The sequence below is a fragment of the Chelonoidis abingdonii genome, chromosome 6, assembly GCF_003597395.2.
Source record: "Chelonoidis abingdonii isolate Lonesome George chromosome 6, CheloAbing_2.0, whole genome shotgun sequence".
Lineage (NCBI taxonomy): Eukaryota > Metazoa > Chordata > Testudines > Testudinidae > Chelonoidis > Chelonoidis abingdonii.
In genome coordinates this window covers 22,536,946-22,557,038 of record NC_133774.1, presented here as the reverse complement: position 1 = coordinate 22,557,038, position 20,093 = coordinate 22,536,946, and the positions used below count along the sequence as shown (strand labels likewise).

Genomic DNA, 20,093 nt, shown 5'->3' with positions numbered 1-20,093 from the left:
TGCATCAGGCAAACAAGAAATCAAAATAGTAAAAATAAAAACAACATTTAAAATCCATTCAAATTGATTATTCCAAAGTGTTACTAGTAACATGTTTATGGAACTTTTATTCAGACATTGCAGTTTAAAAAAAATTATTTCCTCAGAATAACTGTCAAAATAGCAAAAATGTGTACATATGCAAAACTCACAAATATACCTGCAGATTCCCATTTACACATGGATATATCCAGATTAGATGCAGGAACACACATTTGGTGCAGCTAAATACATGTGGAAACAAGAATATATTGGAGTTGGGAGGGAGGCTGAAATGTGTGTGATGGCTGTTGTTTGGCTTGGTTTATTTTGCTAGCACAAATCACCGTGGTTGCTCCTAATACGCTCTCACTAAGCATCTAAGCATAGAAGAGTGGTTTTTAGTTGTTGCAGTTAGCAATTGCTGTCTTTTTAAAACCCTGATTTGTTCCTTTGAAAATTCTTGCAACTCAAAGTACAAAACATAAAAATCTAAGAAAAAATAGTACAGACAAGCAAACTTGTGGCATTTATGAAATAAATAAAATGAGTATTCTTTTAAAATTTAGTTTTAAACTCCAGCTATTTTTGTTATTCACAGAGCAAGATGCTATACTTTGTCAGATCATGGCTAGAAATTGCTTTCGAATGATCCAGTCTTCAGATTTTGTTGAAGTGAAATCAGACACAAAATTTACCAAAACTTATTGTCAAACCAAAACGATGATGAAGGAGCCAGTAGAAAGAATGAAGCCAATGCATTCAGTGGGAAGGTTCAGATCAAGCTTGGCAGATTGAGAAACCTTTAGCGGAGAAAAGGACTTGCTCCTGTGAGTATCTACTTTAGTTTCACCTGAGTTGGCCTCTACAAAAATCAATGGTTTGTCAGTAGAGCAGCCAATAGAAACACAGATGTCATCTTCATTGGAGAATCAGTACAGAAACATACCTAGCTTGGAAGACAATATGAATGATAAAAACATATTTAAACTCCGAAAAAATAACTGCTGCACAAAGTATGTATCAGAAAATGCAAATGATTTTGTATACTCAAACACTTTAGCTAGTGATACTGCTGGAAAAGCAGCCAAATGCTACAGCAGACGAGTGTATACCAAATCAACAAGTCTAATCAGTAATCATACAGACAACTGTTGCCTTACTGCTGAAATCTTAGTTTCTAGTCAGACCACTGAAGATGCCCAGGCATCTGAACATAGTAGCCTCAATAAACTCCTGACTGAGAATACACTGTCCAATTACTAAGCAAATATTCACACAGGAAATCAGCATAACTTTGTAGAGGATGCCTCTCAAATCTGTGACACTAACTTTAAACTTTATCCAGGTAAAACTCTAATCACAGCTGATGAGTTTTCTGATGATGACCTTGAGTATCTGGAATGTTCTGATGTGATGACAGATCTTGCAAATGAAATATGGGAAAAGAAATTACAATTTTTATTAGAAAGTGATGATGAGAAGGAGGAGGATATAAAGCTGAATAAGGTTTGTGATGGGTGTGATTATTTCCTCAGTGAAATGTCTTGCCGGTTTCAAGTGTCAGATAACACTGTGCCAATGATACCACCATTGGCTTCTGTGGTCATCACTCAAAATCCAAAGAAATATCTGTAAGAAGAGATCTCTCCACGTACAGTCAGTCAACCTTGCAAACAGGGATGACTCTTACTGTTGGGCACCACCAAGATAAAACTACCACAATGAAAGACAAGGAAAAGTACAAATTGCCCGTCACTTCTCCAGCGATTGAAAATGATTATCCTAGAATTGAAGAAAACAATACATATAACCACTCAGCGGAAGATTTCTCTATTGACAAATCACAGAATATGGATGTCGTACTTGCAGAGGTGGAGTCCTCCTCTTGTGGCTTAGATAGTTCTCTGACAAATCAAGCCTCGGAGACAATGATAGCAAATAGTATGGACAGAGACCTGTCAAATAAGAGTTCACAGCAATTAAATGGGATAAGGAGAAAACTGGCAGAAGAAAAATCTAAGAATGCTGTAGTCAATTTGACAGAGAGGCTGAGAAGAGACCTTTTAAATCTATTAGACCCCAAAGAACTTAGCAAACCATTAAGACACACAGGAGAATCTGTTCTAACTGGAACAAATGTTACGGATACTAGTGCACTGTTTCATAATCCAGGAGGTGCCATTTCAAAACAAAAGCACCAGGTGACAGAAAGCTTTCTAATCCAGGCTGGCTTATGTCATAGACAAGAGACAGATAAAACCAGTCACTGGGGAAGGAAATGGACTAGTGGCCTGTCTGACAAAAATCAGCTGCCAAATGAAAGTGTCTCACCCAGGGTAAGTAAAGCATTTTATAATTTAACATAAAGAGCTTTTCTAGCATCTTGAATGTACTTTATTCCTATTTGTTGCAAAATAATGCAAAATGTAAATTACTTTAAAAGGTGCCGTTCAAATCCTTGTGAATGACAGCTACTGCTGGGAAGGAAATCTGGTTTTGAAAAAAGCCCAGATAAACCAGAAGCTGTGCTAATTATAGAGAGAGAGAGATAATAGCAAAAGGCATTAATGGACAGCTGGATAGGGAAATCTGATATTTAATCTATTGCATGTGTCTTATCCAGGCAATGTCTCTCTCTGCTTAGAAAGCTTCTCAACTGAGTGTTGCAAGTGGAGAATATACCTTAATATATGAGCATAATTTGAAAAGAAAGTATCGAGTTCTCATCTCAGCTACACTGATGTAAATCTAAATTAGCTCCACAGAAGTCATTTGAGAATTAAACTGTATTTACCCTGGTGTTACTTAGATGACAATTTGATCCAAAGGGTTCATGTTAGAAAGAGGGACAGTTTTGATTGTTTTCTTAATAAAAGAATGAAGGATTTAAATATTCTAGGGAAAAGTGGCTTATTTCTCTTTGTGAAAAGCATGTAACACGAAGTGTTCTCTTAATGCTGCCATATTAAATGAGCCAAATATTCAGTTGGTGTAAATCAGCATAGACCCATTGATTTACATAGCGGTACACCAATTTTCACTAGCAGAGGATTTGGCCCATACTTTTTATTTCATGTAGTAAAGACCTAAGGAAACATTAAAACGTAACAGATTGGGCAGATTTTGTTCCTTTATCATTTGCTTAGGGGAAAGGATTTTAAAATGGGTGGCAATATTCACAGGAAATCTTATTTATGAGAAATGCATATTTTTAATTGATAACATACCGTACTTGTGGATACATAATTGTGCCTCCTATTGACTTCAGTGTTTACCTCAAAATCTAATGCAACATAAAGCAAGGAGTAATTTCTTGACGTGATGCAACATTCTGCATCTCAAAGGTAGAAAAATGGAAAACTCTCTTTAGATGGATTATTCTTCACCCTGACCTTTCGGGTGAGATTGAGCATGAGGGGACAAGTAGTACTAGCCAAACATCATTCAGATGTGGATAGCATTCAAGTGTCCCATTGTTCATGTATTTGGACTTCAGAATACAACTCCTAACTGCCTAAACTTTCCCTCTCCTCTCTCTCTTCTCCTCCCCTATAACTACCTGCTATAATTGCCATGAGACATCTTCCTTTGCTTTCACCAGGCACAACCCTCTGGCATGTCACTCAGATGCCTCCATAGCATTTGATTTAAATCTACTCATTTTCCATTACATTTGGCATGCATGCACTCCCCCAAAAACACACACTTATGCATGGAGCATTTTTTAGCTGAACATACTTTTCTTCTCCTATTTCTTTCTAGCAAAAAAAAGGCCCGCATTTCAAAGTGATAGTTAACTTTGAGTTCAGTCATGTGTAACAAAGAAAAACCAGGAATACAGATGGCAAGGTGGGCGCGATAGCTGCCCACCTTGCCATCTGTATTCCTGGTTTTTCTTTGTTACACATTGTATATAAAAGGTGCAGTAACATTTTAACAGTGAATCACACTCTTGTGATGTAAAACACCCCCATTAAGTAAAAACCTACTAAAAATCTAATGGCATTAGGCACAGTCATGGTTGGCTGAGACATTAAACCCAAGTCCTGACGGTCTCTGGTCATTAATATCCCATGACACTTCTCTCCAAAGCAGGTTGTTAATCCAAATGTCATGGCCAGATTCCAAATTGGCTAGTTATATTCTGGCTACCTGCACTTCTGTGGTGGGTGGGCTTTATTGCATTTCATACCACATAAATAAAGAAAAAATGAAACAAAAACATACAGACAGATATTAGAAATGAGGGGTAAAGGCTGGATTTGGATACAAAATTACAGCAGACTGCCATTTTAGTAATGGGCCAAGTCAAAGCCTCAGACCTGAACACTACCAACTGCAACTTCAGGGAAGTTTGGATTGGAGCTTTGCCCTGGGACCCATCTCTACAAAGTACATAATAAGCCATAAACCTTCCCATACTATCTCAGTGTAACATAAGAAAGGAGAGTAAGAATCAACTTTGTACCCTATACACACAGGGCCGGCCTTAGGGAAAATGGCACCTTGGGCGAACTTTCTTTGGTGCCCTTTAAGTACTGGTCCCCAAGCAGTGGGTAGCCGCTCAGCAGGCAGAGCAGCAGTGGCGCTGTAGGTGTCATGCAGCCAGGAGGATGGAGAGGGGATGCGTAAGAGCACCTGGCTCCTGTCCCCAGCCCCGTTTATCCCCTCCCTCTGCCTCCCCAAGGGTAGGCACAGCCCTTGTGTAGCCTTTTGACCATGGCGCCTCCCCTGATCACAGTGCCCTTGGTGGTCCCCCATGCTGCCACCCATAAGGCTAGCCCTGTATAGACAGCCTAGTCTACTTAGGGCTACACTGTGATATTAACATGAGTTCTGCATTTAGGGCAGAGAAAAACAGAGCACCATGAGGCACTTCCCAGTTCAGCTGGTGAGAAAGCAATTTGCTATCCCCTTCCAAAGGGTGCAGTTATTCCTCACTGTGCAGTGTAGGTCAGCTCTGCTGGCTGGATCATAGTGGCAGAATAACCATGGCTCCACCTATCCTCTGTCTCTTCCAGTCCCCTTCGTGGAGTACCTCAGTAGTAGCCTCCATGCAGGTGCTGGTATTCTGCATGGATCTTGCTTTCATGAGCCACGCCAGGAAAGAGGCTCCTTATTCCCTCCCACAAAGCCTCATGGCCTCACAACCTCGCCCTACATGAAATGTATTTATTTAATGCACATTGATTAATAACAGATAAACAAAGCCAGCTAGGCCAGCAGTATGACATTGCATACAGAACTGAAAATTGAAGCACTTCAACTTCACGATATACTTGCATTCAAGAGGAAGCAGCTGTTGTGTGCCCAGTCAAAATCATCAGTTGGAGAAACATTGGCATTAGCCCTAAATTATAGCACCTGTCTCTGGAGCCTGCCAAATGTCAGCAGAGTCAGTGAAGTGCTGTTGCAATTGGCAAGTTCACAGGGTTTTGGGGGCATAAACACTACAACATTTACCTTTTCATAGTTCCACAGAGGTTAAGGACAGAAGGGACCATTAGATCATCTAGTCTGATCTCTTGTATAATCACAGGTCATGAATTTTCACCCAGATACTCCTATATCAAGCCCAAAGACTTTAGTTAGACTAATGCATTTTAGTCCTCAGGAAATAAAACTGTGTGCCACAGTGAAAGAACAGGAGAGACCAAGGTGCAGAGGAGATGTATGGGGGATCACACAGAGTCATGTGCCCCCCCCCCCCCGATTTCTTCTAGGTTCAAACTAGAGCCTTTAAATTGTGCCCTCCTCACATCAACAGTATGTGTCACCTCTGCTTGGCAGAAATTTGGGTGCAGTGGGGATGGTCTCCGAGGCTGACTCACAGGGCATGTCTCCCTAGAGCAGCAATCAGCTTGCTCTGCTCCAGCAGCGTCTCTTCGAGGGTCTCAAAATGCTTTACAAGCCGCAGTGCACCGTTGGGAATGAGGTGGGATTTTCCAATTATAGAAGGGGGAAGGTCTTGCATTTAACCTCATGCAGCTGTGTGGCCACGTGTGTGCTCAGGGGCTGCACCTGAAGCCCTGAGAACTGGGCCCAACTGCTTTGTCCAGCTTACAGAGTCCATGACAGAGTCAAGAATAGAGCCTTGTGGGGTTGGGGGCTGGGATCCTGCAGCCAAAGGCTGGATGGGACCAGGAGCCTGTGGCCAAAGGTGGGGCTAGCTGGGAGGCCAGGAGCTGGATCTGACCTGGGAGGTGCTAGGAAGCTGCTCTGCATTGCACTGAAGAAAGTGCAGTGACTGACTGTGAGGCCGTGTTGCAGGCCACGAGGCCGTGTGGCATGCTCCCCCACGAGTTGCTTCAGCTGCCAGGGCTCACACCAGAAACTTTAAATTGTGCCACCTCCCACCATCAAACAGTTATGCGCCTGTCAAGATGCCACCAATGCATGATGTGGAAACTAGGTCAAATTACAAAGGTTGAATATAAACAAACAAACACAAGCACATAGGTGTATAATTAGAAAGGCCAAGTCACAAAAGGAGATTAAACCTGCTAGAGACATAAAGGGTAACAAGACAACATTCTAGAACAGGGGTCGGCAACCTTTCAGAAGTGGTGTGCTGAATCTTTATTTATTCACTCTAATTTAAGGTTTCATGTGCCCGTAATACATTTTAACGTTTTTACAAGGTCTCTTTCTATAAGTCTATAATATATAACTAAACTATTGTTGTATGTGAAGCAAATAAGGTTTTTAAAATGTTTAAGAAGCTTCATTTAAAACTAATTAAAAATGCAGAGCCTTCCGGACCAGTGGCCAGGACCTGGGCAGTGTGAATGCCACTGAAAATCAGCTCGCGTGCTGCCTTTGGCACCTGTGCCATAGGTTGCCTACCCCTGTTCTAGAAATACATTAAAAGCAAGAGAAGACCAAGGACAGGGTAGACCTGTTACTCAATGGGAGGGGGGGAACAATAACAGAAAATGTGGAAGGTTGGTAGTGATTGGACATCTAACATAGTGATCACCAGTGAAAATAGGTTAGGATCGGAGGCTACAATAGGGAAAGGACAAGTTAAAAATTACTTAGACAAGTTAGATGTCTTCAGGTTACCAAGGCCTGATGAAATACATCCTAGAATACTCGAGGAGCTGACTGAGGCGATATCTGAGTCATTAGCGATTATCTTCTAAAAGTAATGGAAGATGGGAGAGATTCCAGAGGACTGGAAAAGGGCAAGTATAGTGCCAATCTATAAAAAGGAGACTAAGTACAAGCCAGGGAATTAAAGACCAGTCATCTTAACTTCAGTAGCCAGAAAGATAATGGAGCAAATAATCGAGCAATCAATTTGCAAACACCTAGAAGAAAATAAAGTGATAAGGAACAGTCAGCATGGATTTGTCAAGAATAACTTGTATCAAACCAACCTAATAGGGAAACAAGCCTTGTGGATACAGGGGAAGCGGTAGATGTGATATACCTTGACTTTAGTAAAACCTTTGATACTGTCTCACATGATCCTCTCAGAAACAAATTAGGAAAATACAACCTAGATGGAGCTATTATAAGGTGGGCACATAACGGGTTGGAAACCGTTCCCAGAGAGTAGTTATCAGCAGTTCACAGTCAAGCTGGAGGGGTATATCAAGTGGGGTCCTGCAGGAATCAGTTCTGGGTCCAGTTCTGTTCAATATCTTTGTCAGTTATTTAGCTAATGGCATAGAGAGTACACTTATAAAATTTGCGGCTGATACTTAGCTGAGAGGGGTTGCAAGTGCTTTGGAGGATAAGATAAAAATTCAAAATCATCTGGACAAACTGGAGGAATGGTCTGAAGTAAATAGGGTGAAATTCAATAAGGACAAATGCAATTACTCCACTTAGGAAGGAATAATCAATTGCACACATACAAAATGGGAAATGACTGCCAAAGAAGGAGTACTGCGGAAAGGGATCTGGAGGTCATAATGGATCATAAGCTAAATATGAATGAACAGTGTAACACTGCTTCAAAAAAAGCAAACATCATTCTTGGATTTATTAGCAGGAGTGTTGTAAGCAAAACATGAGAAGTAATTCTTCCACTCTACTCTGTGCTAATATGGCCTCAGCTGAAGTACAATGTCCTGTTCTGGGGCCCCCATTTCAGGAAAGATGTGGACAAACTGAAGAATGTCCAGAGAAGAGCAACACAAATAATTAAAGGTCTAGATAACATGACCTATGAGGAAAGATTAAAAAAATTTTTTTTTAGTCTACAGAAGAGAAGATTAAGGGGAAACAACAGTTTTCAAGTATATAAAAGGTTGTTACAAGGAGGAGGGAGAAAAATTATTCACATTAACCTCTGAAGATAGGACAAGAAACAATTACAATTACAGCATGAGAGAGTTAAGTTGGATATTAGGAAAAACTTCCTAACTGTCAGGGTGGTTAAGCACTGGAATAAATTGCCTAGAGAGGAATCTCCGTCACTGGTGTTTTTTAAGAGCAGGTTAGATAATCACCTGTCAAGGATGGTCTAGATAATATTTAGTTCTGCCCTGCATGCATGGGACTGGACTAGATGACCTCTCGAGGTCCCTTCCAGTCCTACACTTCTATGATGCTAAGCCTGTGCAATGGCCAGGAATTAAGTGTGATATGCCCAGATGATCCCAGCAGGCTGCAGAGGAAGGTGAAAAATCCCCAACATCCCAGCCAATCTGACCTGGGGAAGGTTCCTTCCCAATCCCAAATCTGGTGATCAATATAATTCTCAGCACATGAACAAGACTTACCAACCAGATATCTAGAAAGAGGATTCTGTGTACCACCTTACAGCACCAGTCCACAGATGTCCTATCTCCTGCTGTGGCCAATTGCTGACATTTCAGAGTGAGGTGTGGAGGGAAAAATACACCTGTGGCCAATTGTGCACCTTCAGTGATACTTGCATTGACCTCCTTCACTTGGATGTACACCATTTCTACTTGTCACAACAAAATGAAACTTGGGACAGAAACAAATAAAATAATTGGGATAGCTGATTGAAAAAAATTATTTTGAGTAGCACCTCTCTAACCCCTGCCTCTCAGCCACCAAGGTTTTGCAGGGTAGCCTGTATGTGACTGCAGCCTAGATTCCCACGGTGCTGCCACATTGTCAGAGTTGCTCTGCATCTTTGGATCAGTGATCTACACCATGCTCTGTGGCAAATACAGAAGTGTATTGATCAAAGGCAGTAGAATGGATTCAGCACTAGAGCTGGCTGAAACTCAGGATTTTCAGTTTATGGAAAATGTTGGTATTTTTAAATTTAGTTTTGTTCCAAATTGCAATGAAACCAAGTATTTCAAAATTTCTTGCAAATCAAAAATTTTAAAAATAAAATAAAATTCAGAAACACCAAACTGAGATTTGCTCTCTAGGACAGAGAGCTGCTAAGTGAAATTGATTTGGGGAAAGTTTGTCAAACCTGACTCGCTTTTACAAGGAATTTCAGTTTTGACAAATCAACATTTTTTGACGAAACGGTGTTTAATCTAACCAGCTCTACCAGCATATCACAATCAGCATAGGCAGTGCTCTAACATCAGGCAAAGAAACTCAGAAAAAATATGAAGGGAAGAAACTGGAAGAAGAAAGGTGTGGGAAAGGGTGGAGGAAGAAGAGGTTGAGTGATATAGGAAAGGAGAGTAAGAGAGACCATTTAATGCCAGTCAAGATGGGACACCTGTCCATTCCCAATAAGATCGAGAACAGCAGATGATTTCACATAGGCCAACAAACAGCTGTCAGATGGAAACAAGTTTAATTATTGTTTTTGAAGATAAAATGAGTGAAGTTCAAAAACAGTAATGAGGGAGAATTACTATGCATAGCCACTATGCCATTTTCAGTCACTTTATAATTATTTTATTTTTTATTCAAATTTTCTTAAAACATGCCTATCCCTTTTATCTTCACCCGATCAAATAATCATTGGTGGGTGTGAATTTTTGAGTTATCCAAGCATAAGAAAACCTTCCTATTATTTTTTTAAATGGGGCATATATTTCCCACTCCCTCCCCTCTCAACTTGTTTCACTCAAAATTGGCTCTTTGGATGAATCTTTCTTAAAAAAAATATTCAGAGACGAAGCCTCAGAAATATCAACACAAAGTGGAAATTGAGATGATGTTTTGAGTGAGATAAAATAACGAATTAGAATTGATATTCTCTTATCTAGAGTTGTGCACACTCAGGAGGTCTGAGGTAATGGGGCTCGTGTAACTATTTTCTTTGGTTTCAAACCATGGAGATTGTTATCACCTCTTTTCCCACCCAGAATTTTTGCTTTGAGGTTAGAACATCAAACAATTCAGAGTGAAACTCAGTTTAAAACGCTGAATGTCACTTTGAAACCAGATGAAACTGCAAATCTCATCTAGTTTCAGCAGAAAACTATGGGCCTGATCTCCAGCTGGTATGATTAGTTCAATTATTTGTCTCTTGAAGAACTCATGATGGAGGGTCTGGGGGGGCCAAAACTGATGGGCATTGTAGCGGGCAGTAGTGCTCCTCCTTGCTGCTGATATGGAGCCAATTCCTCTACCAGGGCTCTTGCCTAGGGACCAGCTGGGCCTAGTACCACTTCCAGCAACCCATGTCCTCTCTCAGGGATGAGGAATGACTCTGTACCTAGGCAGGACGGACTGGAAAGAAGGGGCTGACCATAGCATGGACTCAGCAGGCAAGACGCTGGAGGCAGCAGCAGAGATGGATCGTTAATGACTGACAGTGTGTCAGAAATTTTTGGGGGTGCTCCTGGGTGACACTGAACAAAGTTGGGAGGGAGGAAGGGTCACCAAACTCTGGCAATGAATATTTTCTCTTTATGCAGAATATCTGTTGCTAGAGAAAGGCATAGACCAAAACTCCGATCCAAGCACACCTAAGCTTTGAGGAGGGTGTGATCCGAATGCAGATCTAAGTGTTATTGTATTTATTATTTGCATTCTGCTAACAGCCACAATGTGCTAGGCTCTGTCCACACAAACAGGATGATACAGTCTGTGTCCTAAAGAGCTAATAATCTGAGTCCTTATTGAGACTAATAGAGAAGTTACATTGATTGTTCCCTGTGCAATCCATTGAACAGCACTTTGTGTTTACACACAAAACTGGTTCATTCAGTTTTGGGGGAGGCAGCCATCAGCGTAACGTAACTCAGAATTTTACATGGATAAGAACCTGCATTGCCTTTACTAGAGAATGCTCAAGCCATGGTGTGCCTGGGTGGATGCAAGATGCTGGCACAATCAATGGACTGTTAACTCTGACAGTTGCCAACCTTGACAGCTGTTGAAGCTAACAGTTCCTCCAGCTAATGAATGCCCTTAGTTAACAGCTGAGACTCCCTCTCTGCTGTCATCCTTCCATTTCTCCCTCCCGAGAAAGGTTCCCCTAGCCACTGTACTCCCTCCCATGCCCAATCCCCCAGCCAGCTTCTGCTCCATGGATCCTCAGCCAGGAGATGCCCAGTCAACTGCAATTGCTATATCTGCCTCCCATCCCACTGGCTATTCCCCGCTCATCTCTGTAGGGATGCCCTTGCTCTGAGAGCTGCACCACTCCTCCTCAGAGAAAGCCCAGTACATTTGGGGGGGAAAGTAAGAAACTCATCTGAGCAACATCTTTGTCCCATCCACAAGAACCCTCAGAAGCTCTTCCACTGTAGCAAAATTGGAGCTGTGGGAGGAAGCAGGGGGCAGGAGTGGGCAAGAGCTGTTCTCTTCAGTATTACTCATGGGCACTGCAAGCTGTTTGCAACCCATGCCACTGAACTTTCCACTGGCAAAACACCTGATCTAAAATGTGTTTTCACACAGTAGGTATGGCAGCTTTGGACAAACGCCACAAAGCTAACTAAGGGAATCATAGTTTGGGGAGGGAAGGGAGAAGGATGCATTTTTTCCCCTTCATTTGTTTGAAAGCACCAAACTAGGTAGCACCACTCATGATACAGAGGTGAAATAGGAATATCTTTGTGATAGAACGTTCCAATTTGATAAACTTTACATTAATACAGCACATTTCATCTGAGATTGTCAGAGCACTTTGCCAACAGTAATTAGTCCTTCCAACATTCCTATGAGATAGATACGTAAGTACTATTACACCCATTTTACAGAGAGGGAAAATGAGGCATGGAAAAGTTAAGTTACTTGCTCAAATTCACATTGTAAGTGAATGTGAGAGTAGCCATTGGAAACCATGAGTCCTGGCTCCAAGTCATCTACACCAACCACTGGACCACTCACACAAGCCCAGAAAATTGCAAATGCCTTTTATAATGTATTAGACTATATAAAGCCATGTGAGAATACATCCAATCTGTAGGATAAACCTTCCATGGATGACTGACAAAGCTACATGTTCTTTGAAGCAGCTCTAGTTATTGGTGTCTACAGGTCTCTCACTTTACTCCCTTACTATAACGGGCTAGAAGGAGCAAGTGCTTCAGCCTTTTTCATAGTTAATCTTAGGGATTGATCTAAATGTTCTCAACAGCTTGGTCTAAAGGACGTAAAAAGTCACACTACAAATATTTTAGGTCAAAGGGCAAGTTGCAAGAGTGGAAAAAGTTGTAACAAGATAGACTGTTTTTCCTCAAGGTTCTAAAGACCTAGACATGTGGCTTACTTCTGCTCAGCTCTGTCTGATCAGTTCAGCATAATAAGAGATTTGGGATGAGCTATCTAGAGACAACATTGTCAAGCGGAAAGACTGTATTGCACAACAAAGTGTCCATTTTAAACACTATGGCCAACCTTTTCAAAAGCCAGGCATTTAAATCCATATTTAGGCCTATAAATGAAATTAGACTGATCTTCATAGCGGCTGAGCACCAGCAACTCCCCAGTGACTTCACCTGGAGTTGTGAACGCTCATCATCTCTCAAGTAAGTGTCCAGAATTTAGGTGCCTAAGTGTGGCTTTAGATGCCCAACATTAGGAACCCAAATTTGAACATTTGGGCCTATCTTTTGTGATTTGAGATAAACATATCAGGTAAGATCTTGGCCCCAGTGGAGACAATAGCAAAACTCCCATTGACAGCAACAATGGCAGGAGATATCTTCCCCTCTAATTTTATTTATAATCTGCTCCCTTTGATATACACTCTACAGTAATATGAATCTATAGCTGTTTTACACTCTTTGCAACACTGACATTGCAAATGGGCCTGAACACTTCCAAACTTTGTTGACATCCAGCTCCAGATACAAACTTATCTGCTAACACCTAAGTCAAACCAATAGATCAGTTCCTAACTGGAGTAGAGTTTGGGGAAGTTTGGATCCAAATAAAAACTTTGTGCTCAATCTGATTAAAATATGAAACACAGTTGTGTCATAGGCAATATTTGCCACATTTTAAAAATAACAGCAATTTTATAAACAATAAAGCCTTCTCTTCTATATTGTAAAATTACCACCTGGTGCCCTATGCTGACATTTGTTCTGTCCCATGGAGAAAAGAACTGCACCAAAAAGTTACTATAAAAAAGACCCTTGAGGCCTACAGCAAGGAATAAACAACAACTGAGTATGATGCTATGTAAAGAAGGAAATGTACAGGTAGGGCACCCAAGCAACCTTAACTGCCCTATACTGGTACCAACAGGGTTGGAAGGTAAAGAAGGGAGGGGGAAATAACTTTATACTACAAAAATTAAAAATGCATCATTCATAACTGCACGGTTATTTGTATGTGGTCAGGGTTGAGTTAAGGTTTGGGTGCCTTAACTGTGCAATCCCATAAATTAACATTTCAGGATTTCTTATAAGTTTCACCTGAGCTCTGAATTTCCTGGGTTTATAATACTGATGTGGGGGTAATTAAAACCTCCCTAATTCCACCCCCCCACTCGAATTTCTTATATGTACTTTCAATCTTCACTCTGTGTTAACATAGTTATTGTCCAGAATAATATATTTAGCTTATTTGATCATTCTTAATAAATCAATGTCACCAGCCACTTCATATAATTTATTGTGACACCACAGTTATATAGAGAGACAATATTACCTCCCTGCCCCATGGCAGGATACCCCCAAATTGTATTGGCCTGTCTTGCATACTCATGTTTAATGTGCTTTCCACTAGTATCTGTAGTTCTTTTTTAATATTGTGGCTTTCCAAGTACCTTCCTTTCTTGCTTATGTGTACTCAGGATTACTTTTTCCCCAGTTGTATTAGCTTGTATTTTCCAAGTTGAGTCTCATTTTATTTCCTGCTCATATTTCTAGTCTCTTTGATTCCTCTTGTATTATTTCTGTGGTGTCAAAGAGGTTCCCAATATAGTATCCATTGCCATTTTCATAAATGTGCTGCCTACTTTTTCGAAATCAGTGATGAAGTTAAATAAGACCAGAACCTTGCAGCAGCCTACTTGTCACCTCCCCCTACTTGATATATTGAAGAAAACTCTTAATGGTCAGGTATCCACATCATAAAACCATGAGATTTGGCACTAATTCTATTCTATTCTATTCTGTATAGGTTCTTATCCTGCCCTTATTACCACAGCGCCTGAGCTCCTTTGTGCATCCTCATGTGGATTCTCGTTAGAGAGACTATACATTGATGGACATGGGTAATTAACTAAACTACCCTCCAGCCCCATAGACATAATCCCTCAAAATTGCTGCTTCCCCTGATTTGTGAATAGAGGACTTCAGAGCTCAAAGATGTTAATCCAACATCTTTCACAAGTACTAAAATTCGCTATTTAAAAGAAAAACACTCTTCGTGCTGCAACCGAGTGACATTTACTTTTATAAAACATGTAATTGAAGTCTCCTTTTGGGCAATTCTAATGTATGCACAAGTTTGGAACCAGCATACACGTCAGCATCATTCTTCATGCGCTATTAATCACCTCTGCTTTTGATGTTGTATTCATTCCATATAGACATACACACTAATACCTGCCACAGCACAGCCAATCTACACAGGTTTTCCTGTGCTAGGAACATTAATGTCCACAAATATGTTTTCTGGTTATTTTCTGTTTCCATACCAAGAAATGGAATACATGTGTATTTGCAATTGCATGTATATTTATTATCATTTAACACCAGTTAGTAAAAAGATGGCATTGCCCTGTTTAAAAGAATCAGCACACAACAAAGTAATCAAGCTGAAGACCCAATCTAAACAGAACTACAAGTTCTGACACAAAAGCAAATTCCATAGACTGAGGCAAGTGACTTATCAAAATAAAGGAATCCATTCCTCATTAATACAAAAAAAAGGCAAGGATAAAAAGGGGGTAGCAAATGCAAATATCAGAAACAAAGGAGGGGTCCAAAAACCACCTACCAACATAAATGGGATTTGTATCTTGCCATAAGACAGTGAGGAACCCCATAGCCATAATCAACAATTTTGATCAAGAAAGCTCTTTTCCTGGTCTAATCCTGGCTTATAAAGCCAGTGAGAGCAGAGACAGCACTCAGATACCACCATATGATAGAGTAAAAGAACCAGAATAGAATGTTCCCCTGTGATGGTTGCCATCTTGGCTGACACAATGTGGACTGAAGCATGGAGCTCCAGAGCTAAAACAAGGGGCGGCTCCAGGCCCCAGCACGTCAAGCGCATGCTTGGGCGCAAGCAGCGGGCGCTCTGCCAGCGCCGTGAGGGTGGCAGGCAGGCTGCCTTCGGCGGCTTGCCTGCTGAGGGTCCGCCGGTCCCGCAGCTTCGGCAGACCTCCCGCAGGCGTGCCGCTGGACCAGCAGACCTTCCGCAGGCAAACCGCCTGCCATGCTTGGGGCGACAAAAAGCCTAGAGCCGCCCCTGGCTAAAGCCATCAGTTGCTTGAGCTGAAGAACCAAGTGTCTCTTGCTGGGGCTGTAACTGTAGGCGTCCGCTGTTGGGGTCACCCCTCTCTGGGGCATCTGGGAGCCCAGCTGCCTCACTACACGAGTCTGGTGAGTGGACGAATTAGCCTGTTGGGGCAGGAAACAGTCAGGGGCTCAGGTACTCTGGCAGGGGCTAAGCAAAATACTTCAGTGATTGGCCCGTCCCTGGGTCAGGGCGGGGCAGCAAACAACAGTTCAGGGCTCAGACCCTCAGGCAGGGGCTGAGCCCTGAACAAGCCCAGGCTCCTGGTCCGGAGTGTCGGGGCGAGGGGGAGACTGCCACCCGTGAGTGAGGTGGCAGGGGGAACGCAGGCCCGCCCACTCCTCTGCGTCCCAGTCTGGGGCCCCAACAGCAGCAGGCAGCCTGCTGCTGTGTCAGTGGGGAACCTGGCTGCAACACACTGATATTGGCTCTGGGTGTGCTGTAGCCAGACTAGGGTCAGCTGCCCCCGGGCTACTTCCAACCTTCTACCAATACCTGCATCTCAGTGGCGTCTTCCACAGTGTCTAGCACCATGGGCTCCTCAGGATACTCAGCGAGCGGTAAGCTGGGCAGCTCCTCTGGGTCCCTTTATACCAGTCAGCTTACTGGCTCTTCTGGCATCTGGTCTGCATCCAGCCTCCGCGGATATGGCCAGTCCTCGGATTGGTCACAGGCAGCAGGAGTCTCCCCAGCGGGAACTAGGGCATCAGCTTCTGAGCCCTGGGGTTGGGCTTTTATACTTCCTGCCCTGTGCCTCGACCTCTGGGGGGCGGGTGCAGGCTCCAGTGACCCCGCCCACTTTGGCATCCATAGGGGCTCGTCCCTCTCTGGGGTGGCTGGGAGCCAGGCCATCTCACTACAGTAACAAACTCATATCTGCTGGAAAACAGGCACAGACGAGGACCTAAAACATACACTTATCAGTGGGTTACATGCCCTCAGGTACATACCTAGATTATGGTGGCCTGTGTCTACAAATATTTAATTTTCACTGTCGGGTAACAGTGAGTGAGGAAGGATTATATTAGACTGAAACTGGCTACATTCCTTACCAAGTCCTTAATCTCATTACTTTGCCCACTTTGTCTCTCTCATATCCTGGGACCACCATGGCTACAACAATACTACAAACAGTAAATCTTTGGCATTTTAAAAGGTGTAAGACTTTTGCAAAGAAAGAGTAGTTTGGGTTGCGGGGAGAGGATGCTAGCTGGACTCCAGTGAATTGTGCTTTCATTCTTTGTTCTTTTCAAAACAAAGATTTTGTTTGTGAATTTTATCTCGTACCTCTGATACAGTGTATCCTTTCTTTTTCACTTTGCATGGAGCAGGGCCTATGGCAGAGGTCCCCAAACTGTGGACCGTGTCCCCCTAAGGGGGTGTGGAGGATGGGCACAGCGGGGCCCAGGCCAACCTCCACGGGGGGTAGGGTGACTGGACAGCAAGTGTGAAAAATCAGGACAGGGGTGGGGGTTAATAGGTGCTTGTATAAGAAAAAGACCCAAATATCGGGACTGTCCCTATAACATTGGGACATGTGGTCACCTTAATGGGGGGTGGGGAGGGAGTGCCACCCAGCCCCTCCCTGCCCCCAGCCACATCCCTGGCTCTCCACCTCACGCCTGGCCACATCCTCAGCCTCAGAGCAGCTCCGTTCCAGGCCCTGCGTCAGTCCTCAGCCTTGGCTGCTGGCCACAGCTCCATTCCCAGCTGGGGGCCAAGACTGGGGGTGGGACCGAAAGCAAAGCCACACCTGGCCTCAGGCCCAGCTACTGACCTCCACCACAGCCTGTCTGCAGCTCTACTCCTGCCCCAGCCCCTGGCCACGGCCCCACTCCTGACCCCAGACCCACCCCTAGCTGCAGCCCCAGCCTCGGCCCCCTTATCCCGGTCTGTTTCCCTCTCTCCCTGGAGCTGCGGCCCCGTTCTCGGCCCCCACTCTGGGGAGGCATGGACAGGGGAAAGGGGGGAGTGCAACCCTCAAAAGTTGATGACCATTGGCCCTCAGGCATATTGTGCTGCTTCGTTCAGCTGCTGGGCATGAACAAGTGTATGGTCCATATCCTTCCCTCTCCTCCTGACTTGCCCTGAGGGAGGGAACACTCACATTTCTTCCGTAGTGCACTAAGTCATTTCTGATTAGAGTTCTCAGGCATCTTGAGTTCTTTGCTGGACTTTGGTGCCCTGCATGGCAATGGAGCTCATTGAGTGCTGCATACTGAGCTGGCTCCATAATATGTCTGCTGTGTCAGCCTCCACATTGCCTAAGACAGGGGCAGGCAAACTTTTTGGCCTGGGGGCCAAATTGGGTTTTGTAAATTGTATGGAGAGCTGGTTAGGGGAGGGGGTCGTGGCCCAGCCCCCACCTCCTATTTGCCCCCCCCTCCCCCCGGGACTCCTGCCCCATCCAACTCCCCTTGTTCCCTGACAGCCCCTCTGGGACCCCTGCCCCATCCACACACACCTGCTTCTTGTCCCCTGACTGCCACTAGATTCCTGCCACCCCATCCAACCCCTCCTCTCATTCCCAACGGCCCCCCTGGGCCCCCTGCCCCATCCAACCACCCCTTCTCCCTGTCCTGACTGCCCCCTGACTGCCTCCTGCCGCCCCATCCAACCCCACCTCCTTCTCACTTCCCCCCCAGGGTCCCTGCCCCATTCCCCCCCAGCCACCATCTACACCCCCACCCCCTGACCACCACTCCAAACTCCCCTGCCCTCTATCCAACTCCCCTTGCTCCCTGCCCCCTTACCGCACTGCCTGGAGCATGGGTGACTGGTATTGCTACAGCCACACTGCCTGACTGGAGCCGGACCAAGCTGCTGCCGCCATCACCACATAGCACAGAGACAGGGTCAGGCCAGGCTCTGCAGCTGCGCTGCCCCAAGAGCTCACAGCCCCGCCACCCAGAGCATTGTACCAGCGGTGGAGCGAGCGAGCTGAGGCTGCGGGGGAGGAGGGACAGCAGGGAAGCGGTCGGGAGGTAGCATCCTGGACCAGGAGCTCAGGGGCCGGAAAGGATGGTCCCATGGTCCGGATGCGGCGGGCAAGCTGTAGTTTGCCCGCCCCTGCTCTAAGATGTAGTTAGAAGAAGACAAACATGCACCAGCTGCCTTTGAAAACAGGAGACTGTTAGTATTCTCACTCTGCCCTATCCAGGATTTTGTTTGATCTCAGTTAGTGCCTGTGTCTGTGGTGCACAGACAGGCAGACTGTTTTGGATACATTTAAAAACTTCTTTTTATGAACACTTGAGTTCAGCGGTTAGTAAAACTCCTGCTATTCAGTATGTTACCATTCATTTTCTTTTGGATAGATTTGGCTCTATGCCTACAATAACAAAGCACCCGTGCCCTATTGTAATTTCACAAATTATCACTGAGACAAAACAATGAGTGCAGTTGCTTTTGGAAAGGGAATGAATAAACATGGCCATGATTCAAATGACTGCAGTAGAATATCAGAGTTACAAACACCAGAGTTACAGACTGACTGGTCAACCACGCACCTCATTCAGAACCAGAAGCACACAATCAGGCAGCAGAACCAACAACAACAACAAAAGCGAATACAGTAGAGTACTACGTTAAACCTAAACTCCTACAAAAATAAAGGGAAAGTTTTTTAAAATATATTTGACAAGGTAAGGCAGCTGTTTCTGTGATTGTTTCACTTAAATTAAAACGGTTAAAAGCAGCATTTTTCTTCTGCATAGTAAAGTTTCAAAGCTGTATTAAGTCAAGGTTCAGTTGTAAACTTTTGAAAGAACAGCAGCAATGTTTTGTTCAGAGTTATGAACATTTCAGAGTTATGAACAACCTCCATTCGTAACTCTGAGGTTCTACTGTATTTGGAAAACTCAAAGGAAACAGGAATACTGTATGAGATGGGGAAGCATTGTCATGTTTAGAAGGGTGGCAGAGAAGTACACTTAGACAAGTCCCATTCCTCTTTTTAACCCTTTGTTGAGTCCTGCCGTAGCCAGTTCTCAGGTGTTCTGGGATGCAACATAGGGTGAGGTGTATCTAGAGCCAGAGCATGTAAGATTGACATGGTAGTGGTATGTGTAGTTGAGAAACACATAGCCACCATGCAACAGATCTTTCACAATTATGGCATGAGAGGTTTAAATGTTCAACAGGGCAGAGGGTACAACCAGCAAAGGACGTCACTGGGGAATGGATGGACATGCTGGTTCAAGAGAGACACCCCTTAGAAATGACATACAGGAGCACCCATA

General features: G+C 43.8%; 1 protein-coding gene across 1 annotated transcript in view; it reads left to right on the top strand.

Moving 5' to 3' along the window:
• Positions 1-930: 930 nt before the first annotated feature.
• Positions 931-20,093, top strand: part of ALPK2 (alpha kinase 2) — a 77,779-nt gene continuing 58,616 nt past the window's right edge. The window contains 2 exon segments of the mRNA XM_032776758.2: positions 931-1,597; positions 1,600-2,357. Of these exon segments, the coding sequence (XP_032632649.1) occupies positions 931-1,597; positions 1,600-2,357 (1,425 nt within the window).